Consider the following 26497-nt stretch of genomic DNA (forward strand, 5'->3'; position numbering starts at 1 on the left):
AGCTGATGAAAAAAGTTTACACACTATTGAAGTGGGTTACCCCCCTCCCCCCTGCCCTTACCCTTATCCAAACCTCCCCACTCTTTTCTTCTTCTGTTAAGTCTTTGCTCCTTTGTCTCCCTTTGTTCTATCCACTTCTCAAATGCTTTATCCTTTCTCTTGTATCTTCTTTGCTCTCCAATCGTCTTTTGTCTGGGCATGCTAGCGACCCTTCAGTTATATTCCTCTTTGCATTTTATCTCAATTTTTATATCTGATTTTTGTTATCATTTATCCTTAATTTACCTCAATCTATTTATGCATGCTGTCTGTGAAACTGATAGCTGCATCTATCAATGGAACCGTGTCAGATCTTAATAAGGCTTTGTCCAGTGGATCTACCCTAAACCACAAAAATCTGATTAAAGTTTCTCATCTTTAAGGTTTCTAATTAGATGTAGGTGACGAGTGAAAATCGGCGCTAGAATATGTGCAGATGCCTAGACCCCAGTAACCGTACACTTCCTGTGCTATGGGAGAAGCCTCTAATGGCTGACTTCCTCTGTGGCATGAGTGCCTGAGTGGACAGGAAGTACCAGGTTGCCATGTTGGCCTTGTGTGATAGTGCTATTACAAGGCCTATTTCTTCACACGTGGATAAGCTGTGATCAGGTTATGCTGTAGATGGTCATGTACAGCAGTTCAGCTCCAAAGATGAGAAACTCGTAATAGATTTTTGTGTCTATAATTGTGCTGTGATGGGTCAAATATTGGTCAATGGAACCTTGTTGCTATGAATCGTTGCTTTCTTGTTAATCTATATTGTTGTTGAAGCAGTTCTGTTAGTTTAGTTCCTTTCCTATTATTTATATATTTCTTTAAGTCCTTGTTTTTAATTTGGTGTTTTGTTCCCATTACAATGTTAAACTTTTTTTTTTGTGTTAAGTGCCTCTACGAAAAGGGTCAATTTTCATCAACCCATGTTGTTACTTCGCTTTCTCTTTTGACTCTCTTTGCCCTCTTTGTCATCCTCTCCCCTCCTCATGCCTTCTCCCAGTCCGACGGGTGCCTCCTCGCTTCTCCATTCCACCAACGAGTCAAGAAATTATGCCTGGTGGGAGTGTGAACATAACATGTGTGGCAGTGGGGTCCCCCATGCCTTACGTCAAGTGGATGTTGAATTCAGAGGACTTGACGCCAGAGGATGAGATGCCTGTGGGTAGGAATGTTCTTGAACTGAGCGGCGTCCGTGAGTCAGCCAACTACACCTGTGTGGCCATGAGCAGCCTTGGCATCATTGAAGCTGTGGCACAAATCACTGTCAAATGTAAGAGATAACAACACTCAATTCAGAAGGGAACCTCTGAGGTTTATGAACATTATCTGACAAAATGCATTTTTATGGGTTAGATTTTGTAATTTTGCTCAGGTATCTCAATAATTAACCATTCTCCTAGGTAAGTTTACTCTTTAGTCAGTAACATCCTTTTGTCCTTTCGCCATAACAGCTCTTCCGAAGCCTCCAGGTACTCCTGTGGTAACTGAAACCACTGCTACTAGTGTGACTATCACCTGGGACTCTGGCAACCCTGACCCCGTAACTTACTATATCATCCAGTATCGTGCTAAATCGCCAGAAAGCAAGTATGAAACAGTGGACGACATCACCACTACACGTTACAGCATTGGTGGCCTCTACCCCAACACAGAGTATGAAATTCGAGTCTCAGCCGTCAACACAATTGGTCAAGGTCCTCCCAGTGAACCTGTGGAAACCAGAACTGGCGAACAAGCACCTGCTAGTCCACCCCGTAACATTCAGGCCCAGATTATATCTCAAAACACCATGATGGTACGCTGGGAAGATCCAGAGGAGCCTAATGGGCAGATTAAGGGTTATCGGGTTTATTACACCATGGATGACTCTCAGCCTATGAGCCTCTGGCAGATTCATAATGTCCAGGACAGTATTATCACTACGATTCAGAGCCTGGTTCCTCAAGAGACATATACCATCAAAGTCCTCGCGTTTACCTCAGTAGGTGATGGACCATTCTCAGATCCAATCCACGTCAAAGTCCTGCAAGGAGGTGAGAAAATAAGGTTTGAATTTTTCTAAGTGGGCTACTGTGGTTGGGAAACTGGTGTTGTTGTTTTTTTTTTTATACTACTTTGTGTTCAGGTATTTTTAGGACCCCTTTAATGATACAGAATTACTATTGTGATTACATCATTAGCAGGGTAAATCTCACCTGTCTCACGACACTGAAACCACCACTTTCCTGATTTGCGGGTGAATTATCCAGCACTTAGCAATTCTGCCTCACCATTGATAGAAAGAGCTGACATCGATTTAACATTGGCTCATTTACCTAATACAACTCCGTTATCACCTGAGTTGCATGAATCAGCAATCAGCGTGACATGTGTCTGCCCTCTGCTTTGCAAATACAGGCAATCGTCCTCAGGTTAAGACGGTCTGGATCTAAAACGTTTCAACTTTAAAACGCCCGTCCCCCAACCGCCATTTTGTTTGGCTAATCCTTGTCCGTGTTTGTGCACCGGGAGTATCTTTGCATTTTTCGCCCTCCTATTTAGACATTATCGACCCAAAGAAGAAAGCTGTCTTTTAGCAATGCTTCTGTAGCCAAAAGAAAGTCCATTGCCATGGAAACAAAGCTTAAGATCATAAAAAGATTGGAGAATGGAGCGACACCAACACCACCAAGGCTTCAGTCGGTCGACCGTGGTGACAATTACTAAAGACTAAGCTTGTATTTTAGTGCATGTAAAGGGTTCTGTTCCTATGTTGGATACAATGATCACAAAACAAGGTTTTTTGATACTTGTCGAAATGGAGAGGACGGAGGACCAGGTTACTTCGCAATAGCTAAGCACAGCCTCCCCTTCTTCTCCATCCACCTCTCAGCATTAATGCTAAATACATCATCTTGTTTACTTCAATTGTTTGTTTTTTATACAAAGTATTTTGATGTAAATTCTGACTTCAATAGTGGAGTCCGACTTAAGTCGAAATTAGAGTTAAGTTGCTACTTGAGGAACGGATCTGTCGTAGACTGAGGACTCCCTGTATAAAATGTCATGCACACTATGGAGCCCATGCAAATGTGGACAAACTATCCACACAAAACTGGAGAAACTCTTTGGAGAACTCACTATCTGGGCTAAAAGGAACAGGAATGAGGGGACATCATAAGTTCTGCATTTAGCCTTGGAAAATCTTTCTTATGATCTCTCTCTCTCTCTCTCTCTCTCTCTCTCTCTCTCTCTCTCTCTCTCTCTCTTCTCTCTCTGTTTGTGAGGGTTAATTTGAGATTCTCATATAAATGCAGTTTAAAATATACCATGATTATTGTCTTCCAATGTTTCCTTCAGTTCCTGGCTAGACATCCAAATGTATGTATGTAGAGATGTATATAAACACGTACTCTTTATGGGTGTTAATTTAAACTCTTTAAATATACCATGATTATTGTTGTCCTGTTTGTTTCAGTTCCTGGCCAGCCATCCAAATTTCAGGTTGGAGATATATCCGACACCAGCATTGAACTGACGTGGGAACCAGCCTTTGACAAAGAAGGAATTATAAGTTATGAACTTCGCTACACTGAGGGAAATTTTGGCTCTCAGGTGAGGCTTTCTGTGCCTTGTATACAAAGAAAATGGAGAGTAAAGGAGCAGAGGTTGCAGATGTACTTATTCCATCATTGCTGATGATAATGACAATGATTTGTTCCTCATTGACAGATCAAGAAAACGTTTGGGCCCACATCTTCATACATTGTGGAAGGTCTCCGACCAAACACGGAGTATCACTTCTCCCTGGCAGCTATCTCAAACAAGGGCATTGGAGCATTCACCAATGATATGTCACAGAAGACCTTGCAAGCCAGTATGTAGATTTTTTTCAAACACTTTTGACAAGGCATGTTTTTTTTTAACTAGGCTTTCTTTTTAGACATTGGAATTCGCAGGTGATCCAAATTGAATTACTATTTTTGAATTTGACTGGTTACATTGTTGATTTTCTACCATATGTGCTTCATTTGGTTGACATTAAGCTCAACAAAAAGATTTAGACTGACTGTGTTACAAACTTTAGTGTGAATTATCTTGTTGGATGATGTGGCTGAGGTTCCGAATGCATAGAAATATGCTCTACACTTAATACGTGTACTGACGTATGCCAGTTGTGTTGTGGGTTTCTACTTTTGGTTGTCTTTTCTTTTCTGTTTAATAAGCAAGTGCACTTTGATCCACATCTTGAAGACATAAAAAATGTCAACTCTGCTCTGAATCCACCATGGTTCTCTTATGAACTGCCTCACATTTGGGAAGCACTGGTTTGGTAAGCCAGGGGTTGTGGGTTCGTATCCCACTGGGGCCTCCACTCCCTGAGAAGGGTTGCGTCAGGAAGGGCATCCGGCGTAAAAATTGTGCCAAACATATATATGCGTTCATCTGAGATGATACGCTGTGGCGACCCCGAAAGGGACAAGCCGAAAGGAAAACAAACAAACAAACATCTGGGAGTTTGATCATCAAACAAAAGAAAATTGTCATCCCAACATTCATCCGGATTTGGTGTCTATGTCCGCCTCAATGATCTTACATAACATATTGAAGAAAATAGAGTTTTTAGAAATAGCGTCAAGTCTACAGGTAAAGACATTTGTGAATATGGACAATTCATATCTAATCATTACTAACTCAGTAGTTGATTTCCTTTAATGCTGTATGGGTCTTAATCTACCCCACTGAAAACATGCACTTTGAAATTTGCATTTATTTCTGATTCTCTTTGACAAGTGTTGTTTTCCAGTTTATTTCTTTTTTTAAAGATAAACACTGCTTTGAAATATTAACGGGAACACCTCCCATATTTGCTCAATTAAAAACAAACTATCCTGACATGTTTGTTATGACATGTCAAAAGGAATTTTCTGTTGCAAAGTTACTTGCTTCACACTAAAATACAATGTTATATATAAACTGCACAGTACCACTAATGGTCTGAGAAGATCTTAACACCATTTTGATCCTGCAATTTACGGGTGCATACGAGAGCCATGGTGAACGAGTAGACATCTTTTAACACATTTTCTGTTTCTACCAGTGCAACTTATTGGCTGCCCCACACCTCAAAATCTGGGCACCGGGACTTTGAAGCAACCACTTCAGCTTTCTTTCTTTCTTTTTGATTTTTGGTTTATTTGTTCATTTCTGAGCAGCAGAGCTACACAGCAGCTTCACCGAGAAGAGCGCCAGTTGCATGCAACACTTACTCCTACTCTCAGGGGTGCTATTATGAATCTGTCACTGCATTGTTAATCAGTACAGGCATGAAAATATATTTTATGTTCTTTCAGCGCCATTCCTCACTTGGGTGTCTTTGTCCATCTTCACCTGTCACTGTATCTTCTATTTCCTTAGCTGTGATTTATGTTGTTTTTTCTTGAATGATTGACCACAACCACATTGGACTGGACACACGCTCCATCCTACATCTGCCTATTCCTCCCCCACCTTATGTCTTTGCCACTTGTTCCACTGCTGAAAAGAACAAAAGCTCTCCTTGGAATGGCCTTGCTCACATTGTGTCTCCTTCCTCGTATTTCGGGTCTAAAAAGTTTTCATTTCTTCATTTGACTTAATTTCTGTTCTTTTATGGGATATTGAAATGGATATTAGTTTGACATTGTGTCAAACTGTAGTCTGCTGCTATTTTTATTTATTTTTTACATTTATTTTATGTTTATTTTTTGTTAAGTTACCACAGCCAGCTTCAAGCATATTGACATGTACATGCAGAACATTTTTTACCATACAATGGTCCAAGCCAGCATTTGAAAAAGGGGCTGTTCCTCTCTACTCAATTACAATGGATAGAAAGTATAACCCTGATGTTCATAGGAGTGTCAGTCCATATTTGATATGATGAGCATTTTTTTTTCAATTTCCCCACTGTTTCAATGCCTTTTTCTCATAGTGCTTGTCTCTACCATCTCTATTGATCAAACTTATACGGTTCTGCCTTTTGCTCGTTAACTCCCTTAGGAAATATTGGTTAAGGGGCGAATGTGGGATTCACCAGTCAGCTGTCAAGGGATTCCTGTTGGGATCTTACTTTGTAGGTCAGAACAAAACTGAGGAATAAAAAAACATAACCGAAAACACATTAAATCTTTTGGCTGCATGAAGGTAAGTGATATTGTGGTTGTAGGGATTCATTCTGCCATCCTCAAAAACCTCCCAGATGACTCATTGTTGATTCACTTTTAAAACCTCACAGCGAGTTTCCCCACTTTAGCAGTAAGTCGCTGGTATGGCCAGTCACATTAAGCTGACTTCACTGCTAATTGCTTTCCCATTAAGGTCAGAAATTGTAGCACCCCTATGCATCACAGCTTGAGAGAGGCCTTATAGAAGATATACTGTATGTTTCATGTTTAGACTACTGATGTGCGATTGTCGGTGACATACAACAGAAAAAAAAATGCAGATTTCACAGGCAGACTGAAATCCTTCGCCACTCAGTAAAAACAAAGACAGACAAGTCACTCGTGACTGTCCCAGTATCTGTTGTATGAACACTAAATTATTGAATATTATTAATGTTCATGCTCAGAGCAAGTGGCATCGCCCAGGGCTATTGTCATGGGGACCACTTTGTCGGCAATATGTACTTACAGGTGTAAATTAATTTATTAATTACCGTTTAACCATTGTATGTAAATAGCCTCTTTGGACCTCTTGGGTGTTATACATTAAGATAAAAGAAATCCATGTAATATTGCGGACAACAGTGGCCCTCATTCAGAAGCTGCTAGGCCTCTTGGGTTAAGGTGTCCGAGTCAGCCCAGATCCTGAGCCCATTCAATGTGAGACTGTTCAGATGGGGGTCCACAATTTGAGAAGCGGGAAGGTTCCCAGCATCCCTCATGCTCTTAACCATTTTTGAGACATGGTAATAGTGCATGAGTTGGACACGGGGAGTAGGTGTTAGCGGGCTGCAGGGCCACAAAGTCACAGATAGGAATCCCATTTCATAGCTTCAGAATTAATTTCATGCTTTGCTATAAGCTCTGACCCACCGCCTTGGATTGTTAGTCTTTATGCGTTTAGATTATACCTCCGAACTGCCAGTAGCCAGTCAAGCGCTGTCCCTCAAATTAAAGCAGTGGATTGTAAATCCTCCACATTTAACCAAACAAGCCGTTTAGCCTTCCCACTTACTGTAATTAGGGAAGGTTTTAAAATGTATCGGAGCATTTGTTTCAAGTGCAGCTTGGACATTTGGAATCAAGGAAGATTAATTTTATAATGATCCCCAAATGTGACCATTCTGCCTATTGACACTCCTGATGAGAACACATTTTGCATGCAGACTGTGAGATGGGCTTTTTGCTGTGTTAATGTGGTGCATCCAGTGCTGCCCTGATTAGCTAAAGTGCTGAACTGGATGTACACTGTTGCAAGCCTGATTTCAAATGGCCAACACATTTTTGAATAGGGCTGATTTCAAGTCTTACAGGCATTGTTTGTGGACTGTGGGGTCACGAGGAGCAATTGGCAGCTCCTGACCCGTTGTCAGATCACAATGGACCTTTCCAACTGGCGATCTTCAACTCCGCCCCCCTTAGCAACAGTTGCCATCTTCCAAAATGGCGACTGAACAGAACAGATTTGAAGTGGATTCTCTATCGTGTATTCCCGGTAACATTGCATTATGTTTTTTGCCAAATGTGCCAGTCTTGTCCAAGAGGGTTCTAAAGAAAGTTCTCAACTATTTCACACAAGGATAAGTACACGGAATTAAGATTAAGAAACATTGGCAATGGCAGCAAAAGAGTTTGACGCCTCACAAACTTCATATTGAAATCTAACAAGATAAAATAGTGGAATCGTACTGCGCATGTAAAGCAGGGTGAGTACTTTTACTTGGAAAGATCACAAGTAATATCATTGTAGTCTTTATAAGTGAGTGGGTGTATTCATTTGACTTGGCTCGTAGTGGAACCCAGTGCTGTCTTAAAAGTCCGATGTGAAACAAATAGACAAACAGACATTTCTCTTGCATGGCATCGCACATTTATGTATTAGTAACCCAACTCTTCGGCATAAAACATAACACACTTCATTCAGCAGGTCAGTGATACGCTAACAAAGTGAAAGTTGTTCTCCTGCAATGTATAAAGCACTGATAATAATTAACTCCAACTCGGAGAAGTTACTTCTCCCTCACTAACCTTCGAACATACAGTCTTGGGTTTGTTGATATTGTCCACACTTAGTTGTACGTGCACTCTTCCGCGATCCTTAATTCATTGTAGACACTTTCTCAACTATGTTTTGGAGTTTGTATAATGAATCATCGGGGCCCCTTGTAACCTAGCCGGATATCTTTTATGAGAATTGCACATTCCCCAAGCGCATGTGAGGACCATTTTGTTCGTAACATTAACTCTTCAAAGCGTACGCGACTGATAACCAGCGTTGCTTGTGGGACATGACGACAAGAGGGGAGTGTCAAGCTAGGGGTCAAGACAATGCGGCTATCTGACTGGCTATTATTGTACAAGTGATTGACAGGTCGGAAAGGTCCATTGCACGAATCACTGATTTTTCAGTAATTAAATTTACAAAAAAAAAAATCACATTAATTCTGAAACATTTCGACCTGAGTCCAAATTCAGATTATATTTGTCAAACTCTTTCAGTCTGCTGTGTGCAGTGGACGAACAGCAGTTTAGACTGGTGTTTCGATGGCTGCAGTTGCATGTATACTGTGCGTCTCTTTCATTGCGTTACTACACAGGTCGAGTCAAGATGTTTATTTAATAGTTTCCCAAGAACTAAAACTGTTGTCTTCTTGACTCATATTGGTAGTAACCCACAGAAACTTATGATCCCAACATCTAAAGAACTAAGATGGAACAGCGGCAATTTTCATTGGGAGCAATCGGTCTGTACTGTGGTTGCCACTATGAATAATTCATCGGTGATTAACTTGTACACTTTCAAAGTTGTACAGCATATTCCCATCATAGCTCCTTTGAATAGATTGCTTCCCTTATGTCAGGTTCAAATGGAATGACCGGAATGCAAATGTTCCAACTTATTTGACATAGAACTTCCAAGAAGGTTTCAAAAGACCCCCAAGTGAAGCATTAGTGGAGGTTCTCCTATCGTTCTCGAATCCATCATTCTACTGTTGGTCTTGTTCATTGTTAATGCACTTTATTAAAGCTCTGCCACAGCCAGTCTTAAACCGTCATCCGTCTGGGGGAGGCCTGTGTACGGTAATAGCCTGTGCACTGTCACATTCACAGCCTCTTTAGTACATCACAAAGACTGAGGACTGAGCAATCGTTGTTGACGTGCAGACTTTTGCAAATACAACAAAAGTGGTAGGAAGAAGATGAAAGGCTACTAATCCAGGAAAACCGAAAGGGAATAAGACCATTGGACACAGAGAAGGGATTGTGGGGTTTTGACCTATTTGTTGTGTACCACAAGGCTCTTTCTGATTGCCAAAAATCTCTGGCTATTTTATACAGTAATGGAGTTGGTTTGTAAAAATTTACCATGGGGCCAAGTCCAGTATCATTAATCTTGAATGAATACACGACGTGCCATTTACATTCAATATGGGGCTTTCATTGCCATAACTAACCTGACAGCTTTACCAACATTCATAGGCACAGGATGTGAAATAGGATTCAATTAAACAAAAAAGCGGAGTCTGTGCTGTGTGCCCCTCCACCATCGTAGAAGCCTACGGCCTCCCCTCTCACAGTCTTGTGGACCCCTCCAGCCCATACACATATGAGTATGACACAGCCCTGACTAACGCAAAATACTGGAGCTCCAAAATTCATGTCGCCATAACACAAATTTGAAAGTGCTATACATGACTCAAAGATTTGGATAACTTAAATGAAGGGTATGACTTGCTTTAGTCCAAGGCTGATGGTAAGAAAGTCTTGAAAATGTAATGATTATGGGAGCCAGGTACGTATGATGCAGACAGTTTCTGTTATTATTATTTTTTTTCAGTTAAGTATTTTCCTGGTTGTGTGGAGTATTCAGTTTTTCCCCATGTTTTTCTATGAGTTCTCATTTTGAATATTTATGGTACTTTTTTCATGTGTTGGCTGTTGTTATTTTTATATTTCATTACACATAATGTAATAATGGACAGTGCTTATACAGTAATGGGTGTGTATTGTTACAAAAAAAAAACTGAGCCAAGAAAGGGAAATGTTCTTTTATTCATATACTACCCAACATTTAAAACATATCAGCTGAGTGCAAAGCATACTCTGTGGACAAGCACAGGCTGTGCTTGCTACAGATGAGAAGTGAAAAGTATTGAATTAAAATGTGGAAGTTCACAAATGTATTAGAGTACGCCTGCGTATCATACCTATTAAAGATTAAAGGTCTACATTCAAAAAAAGTGAATAACAGATTAGTTTGTCCTAGACATTCAATTTGGACTCTTGTATCTTTTTATTTGAAGGGTCATGAAAGCATCTAGATTCATTATTACACTATATGTTTGTCACTTCGTCCATTTTTGTTTGTTCATTTTTCTTTGTTGTTTGCTTGTTTTTTTTTTTTCAAACATCTAAACTTTGCATCCCCGTTATTTCCTGCAAATCTGAGTTGAAATTATTCTCATAGTTTTATTACCCAAGTTTCAAATTTTCCTTTTATCATTTTCTTTATCTCTCCCATCTTTTGTATTTTTTGTTTTTCACCCCCCTTCCTCTTTACCCATCCTCCTGGCCCTCTACCCCCACCTTCTTTCTCCTCTGCCTTTCTTTCTCTCCTGTCTGCCTCACCAGAGCCCTCAGCCCCTCCTCAAGACATTAAATGCAGCAGCACCAGCTCCACCACATTGCTGGTAAGTTGGCGCCCCCCGCCATTGAAGAGTCAGAATGGCCTCCTGGCGGGGTACAGGGTGCACTACCAGGTGGCAGAACAATCAGAGGGTGTTGGTGACGATGTGGAGCCAATGGAAGAGCCTACCGTGCCTGCCACCGAAGAGCAGGTGCTGCTGCAGCGGTTGGATAAATGGACCCTGTATCGCATCACTGTGTCCGCTTACACGGTCGTTGGGCCGGGCCCCGAAAGCGAGCCGTTAATCTGCCGGACCGATGAAGACGGTACATAAATGTCTGTTTTGTAGTCAACATATTCATTCCGGTTGTTTACGCTTGATGGCGCATTGACAGATATGTTGATAGATCGTGGAAAAAGAAATGATAATTTGGCTAAGAAACTGGAATTTCGGGAATACAAACTGACTTCAACATCGTCTCATGATTATAATTAAACCATATTGCACATTCATCCATCTTCTATGCCGCCTACCCACACTCTGGTCGCGGGTGTGCTGGAGCCTGTACTGTACTGGTCGGCAACCAACCACGGGGCACATACAGTACAGACATTCAACCATTCAGAACCACATTCAAACCCAAGGGCAACATAATATACAGTATAGTCTTCCCTGAAGCATGCGTGGATCTTTTCAGAATGCATATGAACAGAAACATTTTAAAGTCACACTTGGGAAATGACGGTTTTAAAACATCATTAACCAAATTTATTGTTTAATAGTTATACCACCGCTACAATATTCACAATAATAATGAATTGGACTTATGTAGCACTTTTCTAGGCACCTGAAGATGCTTTACAATTTCCTGCATTATTCATTTACTCCTCAGTCACATCCTAGTGGTGGTAAGCTATTTGTGTAGCCACAGCTGCCCTGGGGCAGTCTGACAGAAGTGTGCTTGCCATTCTGCACCTAAAGCCCCTCCGAGCACCACAGAAGGGCCAACGACAACATGGGAGCTGATTGCGGGGGCATACGCTTAACCTCCCCCCCAAGCCACCCTACGCCTTTAAACTGTACTTTTTTTTTTTTTTTTACAGGATCAGATTGCTCACCCAAAACTATTAAGTATTTATGATTGATTTACTCCCGCAAAACCCTGTTTTTCTGTTGAGGGGAACAGCAGTGATGTGAAAATGTTAATATAATGTAACTGAATTTTCTTATTGATTTCTTACTTGGATCCTTGAGCATGAGTCTTGGTTGGATTGTGTTTTGTGACACAAAGGAAATTTATTTTTCAAAACGGGTGCTGTGCTCAACAATATGCAATTGGAAAACCCTTTAGTCCTTTAATGCAAAATGTGGGTCCAAAATGCCCCATCTGTTTTTGGGGGGAGGGGGAATAAATTAATTTCATGATTTAGTAAACAAGGTTATCACGTTTTGATTGTTTTCGAACCCTTATAATATGGTTCTGTATATTATTTTGTGTTTCACTTACAAATATGCAGAAAATATCTACCATAACGTATATCTACGCATTGCTTCAATTTAGCACAAATCATAATTTTGAGTTTGCCCTTTTTACCTTTTTTTTTAATAAGCATTGCTTTTTTTAAAACTCTCCATCAATTTCGTACTCATGGGTCAGAAACGACCCAAATTTGTGTTGTGGGCGGCAGTGACCTAGTACCCAGAAAAAAAAAGTGTTTCAGAGATTTTACAGCTCAGTACGGAAGGAACCCTTTGCAAATGTTTCTTTTCATTCATTCTAACTTTACCTTGGAAAATATTTCTCATTAATTATGAGATCATTATACTGTACCTAGCGAACATTTTTGATTCCTTGATAAATATTGGGAGGCATGGTGGACAACAAGTTAGCACATCAGCCTCACAGTTCTGACGACTGGTGTTCAAATCCTGGCACTTATGTGTGGTGTTTGCAAGTTGTCCCTTTGTCTGGTGTGTGTTTTCTCCGGGTACTCCAGATTTCCTCCCTCATCCCAAAAACACACATAGTACGTTGATTAAAGACTAAATTGTCCTTAGCTGTGAATGTGACTGTGAGTTTTTATTTTTTTATGTGCCCTCCGATTGGCTGGCGACCAGTTTGTGGTGTATGCTCGCCTCTTGTCCGAAAATAGCTGGGATAGACCCCAGCATGCCCACGACGCTAGTGATGATAAGCAGAACAGAAAATGGATGGATGATAAAAAAAAAATTCTTTTCAAAATAGGTAACATACAATACTATTAAAATGCATCATCCTGTTTTAATTTAGAGAATAATATTTAGTGTAAATGTCAAACATAGCTCAGAGTTTGAATTCATTTGTGGTGAAGAAGGTGCTGGTCATGGTCAGCATGAAGTACCAGTAACAAGGGAAATGAATATGGGTCATAATCGACCCGTGCTGAGCATTAGAAGGGTTTTACTTATCTTGCACATCAAAATGTTAAATTCCGCAGGTTTTAACATGAAAAACTTTGTTTATGTTACTTACAGATTAAATTAAAATATTGCATGCAAATTTAATGAGTAAAACAAGTACGAGAAATTGTCAGTGGAAATTAAATGACAGATGCTGCAGCTCAACTATAAAAGAGATAAATGACGAAATCTGCGCCTGTCGTAGCACATGAGAATCATTGACAGATGGTTGGCATGGGCTTCTCCAAATTCCTTTCCACTTCTATTACCGCAGCACTTTGAGCCTTCTGTACACCATTGATATAGCTCAAACTTAAGACATGCTTGTTTCGTTTTCAAATGCAAAACATAAGTGCAAAGGATGAGAACCACAGCACGCATAAGTAATAAAAATCGCCTGTTGTCAATTTTATATGAAACAGACACTGTATATTATCTATCCTGTACATATAATGACGGAGAGTATTTCAGCAAATTTGTTTTTCAATGTTTCATTTTCTTTTTGTCTCAGGTTCTACAATAGATCACATTTACATTGCATTTTAAATACTTTTTTTCTGTAGTTCCTGGCAGCCCTCCCAGGCGAGTGGAGGTGGAGGTCTTAAACTCAACTGCTCTTAAAGTGATGTGGCGTTCTCTGATGCCAGGAAAGCAGCACGGTCAGATCCGTGGCTATCAGGTCCACTATGTTCGTGTGGAGAATGGAGAGTCTAGGGGCGTCCCCCTCATCAAGGATGTCATGCTGGCTGATGCCCAGGTAAGGCCATCGCAATGCGCACAACCTATTATTGCATAAGGTGTGTCTTTGGATCTTCAGAATTTTACCATCATTTTTCAAGCAACACATTTCCACTGACTCCATAATAGTCACAAGTAACGCCCATTTTTACCCACACATTACAAATTCTGTATCTAGGTCAGCAAAGCAACTGTGCAAAATACTGCTGGAGTTAGGGAAATCATTTGGATGTTCTTGCCACTTAGATTTCATGTTGTATTCCTGCAATATTCTGATTTCCATCTTCCTATAACAAAAACTACTCAAAAGCTTCACTCATCTTTGCCTGCAACATTTCTGTCATGGCATTTGTTGGGAATGTCAGGGCGCTTTGTTCATGTCAATATCTGCAATAACACGATTGTGCACTCGTATCAAATGCAAGGACAAAAAGAAACTGCTGATTGTTGAAGTCTGGGATGGAACTACAGTAATTGCAATGAAAACAATTCACCATAAATCAGCTACAGATAATTCTGTCCTTTATTTTGAAAACTTGACACATCAAACCGAGCAAAATAAAATCTGTACATTCGCAAGCAGACAAATGGAAACAAAGGAGGAAATCAAAGAAAAGAATAGCTATAAGCTACTACTACTACAACTACTACTACTACTACTACTACTTTCTTTCAGCTTGTCCCGTTATGCTATATAATTCTGGAATGAATAAAGATCTGTTTGTTACATGAATGAGATGGAGCACTAAGTATACGGTAGCTTTCACATAAATCCCAATTAGAATGACAAAACAACTTAAATTACAGCTCAAGACCAACTACAGCCGTACAAAAAATACTCCAGACCAAATTTTACACTTTTGTTTCATTGCAATGACCTCATTATAAAAGCCTTAATAGCTTCTCGTGGTGTTTCTGGATTTTTCTTTATATATGATCTAACACCAGAAAAACATTGTTAAACATTGCCATGCCTTGCAGGCAGACTTTTTGTCATCTTTTTTTTTTCTTGCGGCATCACAAAAACAGTGACCTACTTCTGATTCCAGCCTTCTACACCCAAATCTTGAATGCCACCATCTCTCACAATCCTATTTCTTCCCTTTCTGCTCTCTCCTAAAAAAAAAAAAAATGTCGCAATCTCTCCCTTACTCTCCTTTTTGGCGGGGGTTGTTAGTGGGAAACGGACGATACAGCGGAATATGTGAGTACAAAGTTCCACTTGAGTGCTTTGTGAAGTTGGGAAAGAGTGGCTATTGCATCAATCGGACATGAGTTTCAAAAATAAAAATATACTTCAATCCTTTCTACGTTTGGATGGCAACTCAGACTTTTATAGTGGGTGTGTTATGTCTTAAGACCACTGTGGAAAAACACTCATGTCAATAGCTGATGTACTATCCACTTTCCATTCTGCCTGCAATGATACTTGCTGTGTGTTGTTGAAATGTATTGTCTTGTTCTCCTGTGTTGTTTACTTAGTGACACTTGAAAACAACAGTAGTCCCTTCTTTATTTTCCTCTTTATTTTGGGCACAAATTTAGAAACAGTAGGTCGCCCAACATGCATGCCTGATTGTTTTAGCACAAGAGCATCAGTTTAATTATTTAATTCAAAACAAAAAAGAGCTACTCTGCAAACCTTGGTTCCTCTGCATTTTGTGAATACCATTTAAATTGCAACACATTGCTTATACCTCATTTACTTTTATTGAGCTCCCCAGTCTGTCTGCCAGGTAGCCTGTTAAAAAGCTCATTCTGCATTCTTTCAAACCTGCTCTCTTGAAAGATTCATAGAAATTGATCGGAGGGCTTGCTTTCAAGAGAGCAAAAGGAAACAATGGCTGATTTAAAAACTCCTAGTGAACGGTTATGATGTAGAGTACTTGAATTGTATTTATTGCAAAGTTAAATTATTGACCAGTGTATTTCTAAAGGGATATGGGCTACTTTCAGTTTCCGCATATAATATTCTCCTGCCATGTATTGGAAACCTTAAGGTATTTGCAGAATGTATCATATCCCAAACACCTAAGGGGTATGTAACATTTAATGTAAAGATCAGCACATAATCAATCAATATGATGTGAACAAAGTTAGCTGAAAAGGTCAAAAACTAATAAATGCATAATATTTTCCTCCAATGTCTTCATTTTTTCTCCAGGAAATGGTTATTGGAGGGCTCAAGCCAGACACTACTTACTCCATCACCGTGGCGGCATACACAACCAAAGGTGATGGAGCACGGAGCAAACCCAAACTGGTGGTGACCAAAGGGGCAGGTCAGTCAAACTACAATTGAATTCCCAGCTGCCAGTAACAAGAATTGGTTCTGGTTTTTACTTTGATTTTTTTTTTCCGAGGGGTTTATGCTATTTGGTTGGCAGCTGAAGGTTGAGCAGGTCATATTTTCAGTGCATTCAGCGGACACACCCTCAGCATCTCAGAGCTCAGAAAATGTCAATTTTTCACCATTTTGAAGGCTCCTGTCATATACATGGCGGCAGTTTAATTCTTTCAAATTTGGCAGGCTTGTTAACCACACCCATCTGTGGGGTGTCAAATTTATGGTATTTTGGTTTTCAGTTTCCAGGGATTTAAAGGTGACATATTGTGGAAAATTGTTCCTAATATTTGAATACAAATAATTGATTATCTTTTATTATCTCATTACTGAAAATGTGTCTGTGAGGGAGCCATTCTGCAATCTTGCCTCAGTCTTTCAGAACAGCAACTAATTGACAATAACTAATTTAGATTCTATCCACACCAAGATTTTCCACCGATGACAGGTAGGCTGTCCTGAGGACTGTCTCCAGGGCTTGACATTAACACCCGCCATCCTGTCAAATGCGGGTGAATTTCAGCAGCGCTGGGTAGCAGCGCTACTCCCACTAAACACTTTGGTGGGTTGTATTCGGATCGATATAAATTTATGACAGCAAGCCCTGAGTGTCTAACTGCATGAAAAAGATCTGCCCCCTATCAGAGTTGTACCTCCACGGCAAGAAATATGCTGTTGAAATATGTCTTCATGTTTGATCAATCTTCATTCTTGACATATTTTGAGGAAAGTATGTCACGGATTTGTGATTAAGACACCTTGGTTTTAAATTGTGAAAGAAAAAAATTAATCTCTCAGTGCTATGGTAACACAGTCACAAACCCAAACCTGCCACCGCAGTTCTTGGCAGGTGTCAGGTGTTACAACTTCTAGAGCCAGGAGGTTGTGACACTGTGACTGCGGCATATGTGAGTGGTGTCACTCTGCATCCTCCTGTTAGGGCCATCTTATTATTATGTGCGAGTCGACCATGTTGTCTATCCCTCGAGGGGATGGAAGTGTAAAATACTGTTTATGCCAGAGGTCAAAAATTTAAACGAGACTAGCTTTAATCATTTTATTTTAGTGTCCTGCATACATATCACGTATCCATCCATCCATTTGGTGCATTTCATTGTTGTAGTATATGATAGGACTTGGGCAATTTCCTATTATATAATTGTAGACTTAGATTAGAGATGAAAAATAAACAGCCCATCCCGTGAGTGTCCCTGCCAAGGAGACCCCACCCACTCCCCAGGACGCAGGGCAGTCCGCTAGCTCAACGTGAGCGCCTCGACCAGTTCAAAAGGGAGGAGCATGGGTACTGGTTCCCCGCCCCTCTTCATTATTATTATTTGGGGATAATCAGAGACAACCAGATTGCCATTTACCGTAAGTAGGAATGGGATTTGGTTAATTCTGAACACAGCCACATTCTCAGATATAAGCATGTGTGCACTTCCCAATGCCTACCAACATTGTATGTGTGAGTCATAGACAAATATACTTTGATCTTTACTTGGCAACTCTAGGCCATTTAGGTCATTTCATGATGAATCTCTTTCAAAAGAATCTTGAAAGCTTGCAAACAGCCCATCTCTGTTCCGATTCTGTTTTTGCACCATATAAATGGAGGCTTTAAAAAACGTGTACAGTAAATGATTTTGAAAGGAAAATAATGTGGCCACTCCAATATGGGCTGCAGGAAGCAATCTTCAAATGCAACCCCCAATTAACTCATTGCTTCTTTTGTAACTTCCTTAAAGTGGGGGTGACATCCCTATAAACATTCTAAAATAGATATTCTAATGAAAAATACATATAACAGTATTCACTTCAATGTCTATACGGAAAAAAAAGTGAGCGGAGAGCGCGTCATCCATGCACAAAGTTGCGCAATTGAGTGTCCCTCGACATCCAAGTGGTCGCCATATTAGTCACGTCCTCCGTCTTTGACGTCATCGCCCTTCCGCCGTTGAAAACGCGCAGTGCCTGCTTTTATGGAAGCCAAACAACAGAGATATTTGTATTTTTCCAACGCCCCTTCTAACACGGAAGCTCTTTTCAAAAAGGAATACACCACACAACCGAGTGAAGTTACCGCGGCAATATTACACTATTGTTTCGAGCCCTCAGGGCAATATTACACTACTGTTTCGAGCCATATTCAGATGATATGCCATCACATCCAAACAGCATCCCGTCCGATCCACTTCTGCGGCGGAGATGAGCCATCGCGGCTCATCGCAGCCGGCCGGTGTGGCTTATGACAGAGCCGAGCGGTGATGCTTTGTGTTCACAGTCGAGCTAGAGCGCTTCATGCTCGGACTCGACTGAGTAAAGCATTCTCGGCTGGATTCTTCAGAGCCGCCCCCGTCGCAAAGCCCGATGCGCAGCCTTTGCGGAAGATGTGACCGCCGAAAGCGGCGCCTCAACCGGTGTGGCTGAGTTTCGGTCTATAAGGAGGGGGTGGGGCCGAGCTATGTTGCTTTTAGGGCTATGTTCAAAGTCGCCGCAGTACGCGATGAGGACTTTCGAGATGAGGCTTAGTGAGACATTGTTAGCTGGGCGACGCGCACATCGACACATTTCATACACAGATCTTTTGTTACGTTATGAGAGAGACAGATTACGTGGTCCACCCCAAATTATTATTTTTTTTCAGTAGCTGTATGCGCACATCAACATATTTCATACGCGGATCTTTTGCTACGTTATGAGAGAGACCGATTACGTGGTCCGCCCCAAACTTTTTTTTTTTTTTAGTAGCTGTATACACACCTACTTGTTATTTGGAACCCACGAAGCTCTCGTCCTCTGCGCCCGTGCAATCCATTTGTCACAACGAACAGGGTCTCTTTCAAACTTATTAAGGATAATTCCATTCTCCCGGGTGTTCAATCAATGTCCAGCAATGCAATGAGCCCGCATTTTGGCTAACACAAAGGAACAACGAGCTACCTTCCCGGAGGTAAAACTAATGGAAACAAACCAGTCCACTAGGGAGCGCCGCTGTCTTGTACGTCACTTCCTGCTTCTTCTCGAAAACAAATCCCTCGAGAGGATTTTCATGGTGGGAGTTACAAAAAGCTGTATACGTCAAAATCATGTTTTGTGGTGAAAAAAAACACATGGGACCATATAGACTGTGGGTTTTTCATTAATAATATACCAAAAATGATCAGTTTGATGACACTTGACCTTTAATATTTGTATTCCAGTTAATCCCATAAACATGATTAAATATTTGCCACCCTAAGAGGCTGCATCCCTTTCATCAGCCCTGTACACTAGCAACAATCTGTACAATGTGGCGGTTTAAAACTTCCATTCTTCTTAGATGGAGATGATTTTACGAAGCCTGTTGAATTACATGAAAATCTTGGGTCCTGTTCTCAAACTGCATTGTCCCCCTCCCCTCTTTGTGTTAACCTGTCTTCCATTTCTCTTGATTACTTTCCTTCCTAAAGCAGGAGCTCAAAATATGTTTTACCACATGTGATATATAGTGCAAATTGTCTACCCTTGACATTTCATGCATTACAAATTAAATTCATTCACAAAGCCTACCCACATGATTTTCTGCATAGGAAACCCTAAATTAAGAGCAGATGAAGATAGCGAAGTGAGGTTCAGGTTAAGAAATATCTAATACCCAGTACCTGGAATTTATATCTGTACACACTTATAGCCTCATGTCTGCCTCATATCCGTGGCAGGTATTTGTTTCAAGGATGGACCTCTGGAAAATTGACCCTTACCTGGAGGGTGCACATAGGGCTGAAATGTGCTTATTGTACATGTACAACTTCATACAAGCACGGTGGCAGCAAGTCTGTATGTATAAATTACACACAGTTTATTCATCTAGCAATAGTAAGAGAGGGCGGAAATGGGTTGGGGGTGGGAGGGAGACACATGATCCCTACTTTCTCAGTCAGGCTGAGTGAGTGTCAGCAGCAGGCTGTTAATACTGTGGCATGATGGGAAACGTGCAAGGAAGACCACAACTGAGGATTGAACCAGAAAGTAGAACCTGAATTGGATCCAGAGGACTGGAGTCACGGGGTGTAGGATTGTAGATGATTATTGGGGGGAGTTGGGCATTGTGGAGAGCAGGGGACAGCGTTAAAGGAAGTAGATCGATGACCACCAAGGGACAATCAAGGTCTTAAGAACCCCAGAATTATTCATGGACATCATACATCCGGACACACACACACATCGACGCACACACGCTCACAAACAAATATTTATTCCTACCTCCAGTATTTGTCTTCAGGGCAGATTGCTCTTTGTCCTGTGTCACCTTCATCACTCCTCTTTTTTCATCCCCAAAGATTGTCTCGCTCCCTCTATCAAAAACACTGTAACACTGTACTCCGCACGTAGCTACAAACACATTCACACAACAGCAAAAGCCTTTCATTATTCTTTTTAAAAGAAAAACATAATACTTTTAGAATGCTAATGTTAACCCTTGCAACACAGTTATTACATTATAACACGAGTCTTTTTACCCTAGTAACTTAATTCACAACCAAAGCTGAAAGTAATTATATGAGAGAGACTTCCACGATTATTTAAATCCACATGAATATTAATCAAACAAATATTTAATTAATTAATGTATTATTGATTAACAATCATAATCCCAAGTGTAAAGCAGTGTGACTGATAGAGACAAACTTGTGAACAGGCTATTATTTCTCTTTTTGATTAAAACGAAGAGGCTGTACAGTACGGCATAATCATAGTTTTGAACAGTTATTCATTAAATATTAGAGTTGAATAGTAGTTATCCTTATATGGTAGGTGATATACGTACACAAAAAACAATCATTGTTGCCTTCCCCTGAAGAGTGACACTCTATTAGGAATAATGCACATGTGAAGGTCTTTTTATGCCTTCACTTAGCTTAGCGCAGTGCACTGTCGTCCAATCCAGTCATAGGTTTTGGGATGTAATTTCACCATTTATGGGGAAAAAGGAACTTTAGTAATTTTGCTCAATCCATCCATCCACTTTCTTAGCCATTTATCCTCACTAGGGTCGCGAGGAGTGCTGGAGCCTATCCCAGCTGCCAACCGGGCAGAAGTGGGGATTCAGAGCCACCGTGCCGCCAATTTTGCTCAAATAAAATCTAAGTTCCAAATGTCAAATAAAATAGAGCATAGCTGCACATGCTTCACTTGTATGACCTCCTCCTCAAAGGAAGGACTTTGTGTTGGAACAGCTAAAACTCTGAATCAGCGGGGAAAGGCACCAGGCTACTCTCTGTTCATTAGCTAACAAGAAGTAGCAAAAATGTCATGCCTTAGCTGGGCTGCCATAATACTTGCACCGTTCATTGCTCTGGCTTGTGGTAAACACCACCAAAACTAAGTGCAACGTGAAACAGTCTGAAGCCTGGCAAAGTGAACGTCCAAACTTAAACCCTCTGGCGCTTACATTTTAGCCTAAGACCACAAAATCTAGATGATTGTATTTATAATAATAAAGCACCAGAATAATGTTATTTTGTTTAGATTTTGTTGTGTTTTTCATTGGAGGTTTTTTGCCATGGCTTATTCTGTTGTAGGCAAGGAAAAAGATGGTACACTGATTTATTGGCAAAAATAGGAAAACCCCACACCTAAAAGTTTAGAAGTAAAGAAAGTTAAAAAAATAAAGATCTCTTCAACAAACAGAACAAGTCAAATTGCTTCCAAACAACCTTTATGCAAATTAGTATGACCTGGACGAGTGAGAATCTACACAGATGGAACATTTGGATAGACGTGAAGCATAGAATTTTAAATACACACATACACGGCACACACACACACACTCAGCCATCACATGCTGCGCAATATCTGATTTCATTTCCTTGATTAGGCGTGAGTATTAAGGCACAGTGGGTATTTTAATAACATCAAGCAGAGCTTTAGTATGTAGAGAGATCATATGAGAGGCATTTCCCTCACTAAACACACTCCACCCCCCACCCCCATTCCATTACTGGCAAAGATCATGCTCAGACATCATCATCTTGGTCCAGCAGAATGTAGACCATTAGCAAACGGAAATTATTAACATGAACAGGAGGCTGATGTTCTGTTTACTTTGAATGATTGAATTTGAATTCATACCATATGTGGCCACTTCGACAAAGTTTCAAAGTCTTGATAGTTTCTCCAAATCACCAAATTCCTCAGTAATGGTGTAACAGTAAACTGCAGTCATTTTGACAAGACCCTCTATGCAAATATGTCCATATTTATCCGTAATTAAGATAACCTTTTACTATAGATACTCTATTGTTTATTTTGAATACACACCAGATAATACGTCATCATTTTCATTTTAATTTGTGCATGGATTCCATTTCGGTGTTTTACCTGTTTTTCATCCATTAGTTGTCTGGAATCTAAAGTAACCAGACTGAGATTGAGTTTTGTGATTCAAATCCGTTTTTGTTTTTGAGATTTGAGGCAGCTTTTGATTAAGTAATGGAAACTTTACTAATAAACAGTGCTCAGCCACACCTACCTCTCAAAAACATTCAGTGGCAGTTTCAAAACTGAAGGCATCCATCCTGATAACTCTTGAAAATAATCAATATAGTGCATGTCATGCATTTGTGCTCCAAAACTGGGCCCACTTAACGCAAACGTCTATTTATTTTGAGCATCAGCCAAATAACTAAATTCTAGTGAAATAGAAAAGAATTATTACTACTTGCACAAAGTTTTTCAGTATCTCGTTTAGGATTTGATGATTTGGTGAGCCTACAGTTAGCTAATTCATATAATGATTAAAGGGAATTAAACCTTGTGTGTGTGTTTTTTTGTTTTTTTTTTTCTTGTCTACAGTACCTGGTCGACCCATTTTGTCTGTGACTCAGGAGTCGGAAACATCTGCTCTTGTTCGCTGGGACTCACCAGACCTGAAAAATGGCATGGACCTCCAAGGTTACAGGCTCCAGTTTGGTCGTAAAGATGTATCACCATTGGCCACCCTAGAGTTTTCCCCCCAAGAACGGCAATACACCGTGGGCAATGTTCACCGGGGGGCTACCTACCTGTTTAAACTCTCTGCCAAAAGCAGAGGGGGCTTTGGAGAGGAAGCTGTTGTGGAACTCTCTGTACCTGAGAATACACCAGGGGGATATCCCCAAATGAATGAAGGTTCCAATGTGACATGTTGCTCAGTGCAGCTGTCCTGGTTACCACCAGTGCTGGCAGAGAGGAACGGTGTAATCACTGAGTACACTTTAGCCTATAAGGAAGCTGGTTCTGGCGCTTCACCGCGGGAGCTCCACTTGCCTCCCAACCTGTCCACCTTCGTGCTCAACAGCCTCAAACCAAACTCAGCATATGATGTGAAAATTCGTGCACACACCATTGTAGGTCCTGGGCCCTACAGCCCACCTATCCAGTATCGGACAGTGGCCTATGATCCAACAGGTAGGGCTTGCCTGTTTCTGTCCCAACCACTTACAAGAAGGTTTGGAGTTTTTGCAAGAACACGAAAAACTACCACACCCCTTTCTATCACCTGCACTCTTCCTCAAGAAAGCAAACTTTACTATGTAAATGTTCCTCGGATACTCATTTCGCTAACTCAAAAAAAGGTAATAAGTCAGTAAGTCATAGTCAGTCCTTGAGAAAGAAAGGAGAGCAGCCTAAAAATCCAAGGTAAGTCCTGTAATGGTCAGACACTTCTCAAGTTGTCTTTGCAGCCCCTTTCCAGGCACACTTACACTAATGTCATCTCACAACCCCAGTTTTGAATCAAGGTATGGCTTAAAGGCAAACCCAGTCACAATGAGTGTTGGACCTTTTGATTAGTAAAGAGAAAATTGGTCTTGGTTTCATACTTTGGTTTTAAAGTTGTTTTAGGATAATGCGCCCTTTCTAACCCTCTTTATTTTGTTTTGCTCTGTAATTCTTCTATCCACCTTCCCTCTCCTTTTACGGGACAGTTCGTGGCATGGTATCCCCCAATTGCACTGCAAAGGCATGCTGTGTTTTGAGTCTGTCTCTATGTTCACTCGGCAGCATGTCAGTAGTGCCAACCATAAATCAGTGGATATATAGAAATACTTAGCACTGGAATCGCTTTTGTCAGTTTTTCATCATCAACATAGATCGAAATGAAAAGATTTTGGAGGGCTCGGTTGGCACTACAGATGATAGCGAGCCAGTGGGCACACCTTTGTACTCCATGGGTTTGTCTTCCATGAGTTTTCCGTGCTGTGTGTCTTACTTAACCAATGGAGTTGCCCTTCTCACAGCAAGTAACAGCTCACGGAATCTTACTCTCCAACCAGAGGATTGTTGCAGGGGAACAACTATTTTTTTTCATATTGCTTTAACCAAAGTTTTTTTTTTTCTTGTTTTGGTGCTGTGTTCAGGCCACTAAATATATTTATTTTTCCGTTTGCCAACCAAAACAGATGTTCCGAAGAATTTTACCATCAAGTGGGCTACCAAGACCACAGTGGTCCTTGCATGGAAATTTTCTGAAAGCAAATCTGCATACAAATGCACGGTAAGCTTGAGGATTCTAAACAACTGTCAAGAAAATGGCCATCATCAAAAATGTACCTGAAAATTTGGATGCTTGGAATTGTGTCCAATTCTGAACTATGTGTTCGAATCCTAGATTGAATACAACCGACAGAAGATGGATGTTGATGCAAGGAAGCTAAAAGTCACTGTTACTGGGCTGAGGCACAACACCACCTATGAGTTCAAAGTGACCTGCCAAGAAAGCATGGATGGTGGGCCGAGACACCGTGTTGTGGCCCGGACTGCACCCCTCATTCTAGTCAAGAAACCAAAGCTGGACATCTATGCAGAGCCTGACAATATTCTCACCATGTCCTTCCCGCCAGTCGATGGCAAGGATGTCAAGTGAGTAGAGCTTGTTATAATAAATGATCTAGGCTTCAAACTGGAGTTACTTAGCTATAACCCTGCAAAAAGTGCAATACATCCCTTACCGTAAGGCATTAGAGCACTGTCATATTGCCTAATCAATAATAATGAAAGCAGTATAATTTAATACTGTCCAGTATAATGAAAGAACATTTTCACTTTCCATTGAAAACCTTATATAGTATTAAAACGTCCTCTTTTTTCTATCATGAAAAGATATTTTTGAAGTCACAAAATGGGCTTGGATAGGGTGCGGTAAACAGAATAAGTGGTTAAATAAAATTAAGTGTTCTTAAATGTAGTGATTTTTAGGTCCAAAAAGTGTTTGTAGGTGTAAAATGTTTCAATTTCAAAGTATTTTTCTGAAGTGCTTTAACCCTCACTATAGTCTTGCTATGTGTGATGTTGTGTGATGTTGCTGCTATGTGAAATGAATGAATGAATCTTACTTTTGGTCTGAAACAGGATTTTCACTTGCATTCTGTCTTCATCAACATTCATTGTTTTTATGGAAAGTCAAGGTTTGTAATGTAATGCATTGTTTTTTTTTGTTTTTTTTAAGGAATTTCTATGTGGTTGTGGTGCCATTGAAGAGAACCACCGGGACTGTCAAAAACCTGAAGACTCCTGATGAGATGGACATGGAAGAGGTAGGATTTTAAAATGGTCCTAGTCAGGATGGACAAACTACACGACGAGTTGCTGCTAAACAGTGTTAATTAATTGGAATGACTAGTTGTAGTTTTAGGAGTATAGTTTTTTGTAAATACCACATTATTATTACAAAAGTGTGTTTCCATGTTAACTTTAGACAATTCTGTGGAAATAAGCAACATAAAACCATCACCAACAGTGTGTGCCTGTTTTGCTGTGAACTGTATCGTGGACACCACTGGTGAAAATCTCAGCTATGCTAATGTTTCTTCTGAAGCATGGAAAAGAGAGAATTAAATTCATCTTGTACTCTGACCATAGCTCAAGGTTACCTTGAGTCCCCGGATCAACAGCACCCAGGCGTATTGGATTTGGAATTACATTCATTCCCTGCGCTGAGGCCCATTTCCATCTTTGCGTGCAGTTACATGTCATTCCAATTTCTTTTTTTTAATTCAGTTTTTTATAATCAGTTAATCTACAATATTGTTTTCAATTCTTATGCTCATGAATTCTTTATTATTTTGATGATCAAATCTTAATATGACCTCACCTCTCTTTTATCT

The 26497-nt window shown here is 40.4% G+C and overlaps 1 protein-coding gene across 6 annotated transcripts in view; it reads left to right on the top strand.

Annotated features, from left to right (window-relative positions):
* ptprsa (protein tyrosine phosphatase receptor type Sa) overlaps positions 1-26497 on the top strand; it is a 246696-nt gene that overhangs the window by 173138 nt on the left and 47061 nt on the right. For 5 of the 6 annotated variants that reach the window (XM_061824188.1, XM_061824191.1, XM_061824189.1 and 2 more), the window contains 11 exons: positions 1037-1306; positions 1488-2069; positions 3494-3630; positions 3748-3892; positions 10854-11174; positions 13852-14045; positions 16191-16308; positions 23208-23801; positions 24794-24888; positions 25003-25253; positions 25840-25927. In XM_061824188.1, the coding sequence (XP_061680172.1) occupies positions 1037-1306; positions 1488-2069; positions 3494-3630; positions 3748-3892; positions 10854-11174; positions 13852-14045; positions 16191-16308; positions 23208-23801; positions 24794-24888; positions 25003-25253; positions 25840-25927 (2795 nt within the window). The remainder of the gene's footprint in view (positions 1-1036; positions 1307-1487; positions 2070-3493; positions 3631-3747; positions 3893-10853; positions 11175-13851; positions 14046-16190; positions 16309-23207; positions 23802-24793; positions 24889-25002; positions 25254-25839; positions 25928-26497) is intronic. The other variant, XM_061824193.1, reaches the window with a different exon arrangement.

This window comes from Syngnathoides biaculeatus, chromosome 7 (assembly GCF_019802595.1).
Source record: "Syngnathoides biaculeatus isolate LvHL_M chromosome 7, ASM1980259v1, whole genome shotgun sequence".
Taxonomy (NCBI): domain Eukaryota; kingdom Metazoa; phylum Chordata; class Actinopteri; order Syngnathiformes; family Syngnathidae; genus Syngnathoides; species Syngnathoides biaculeatus.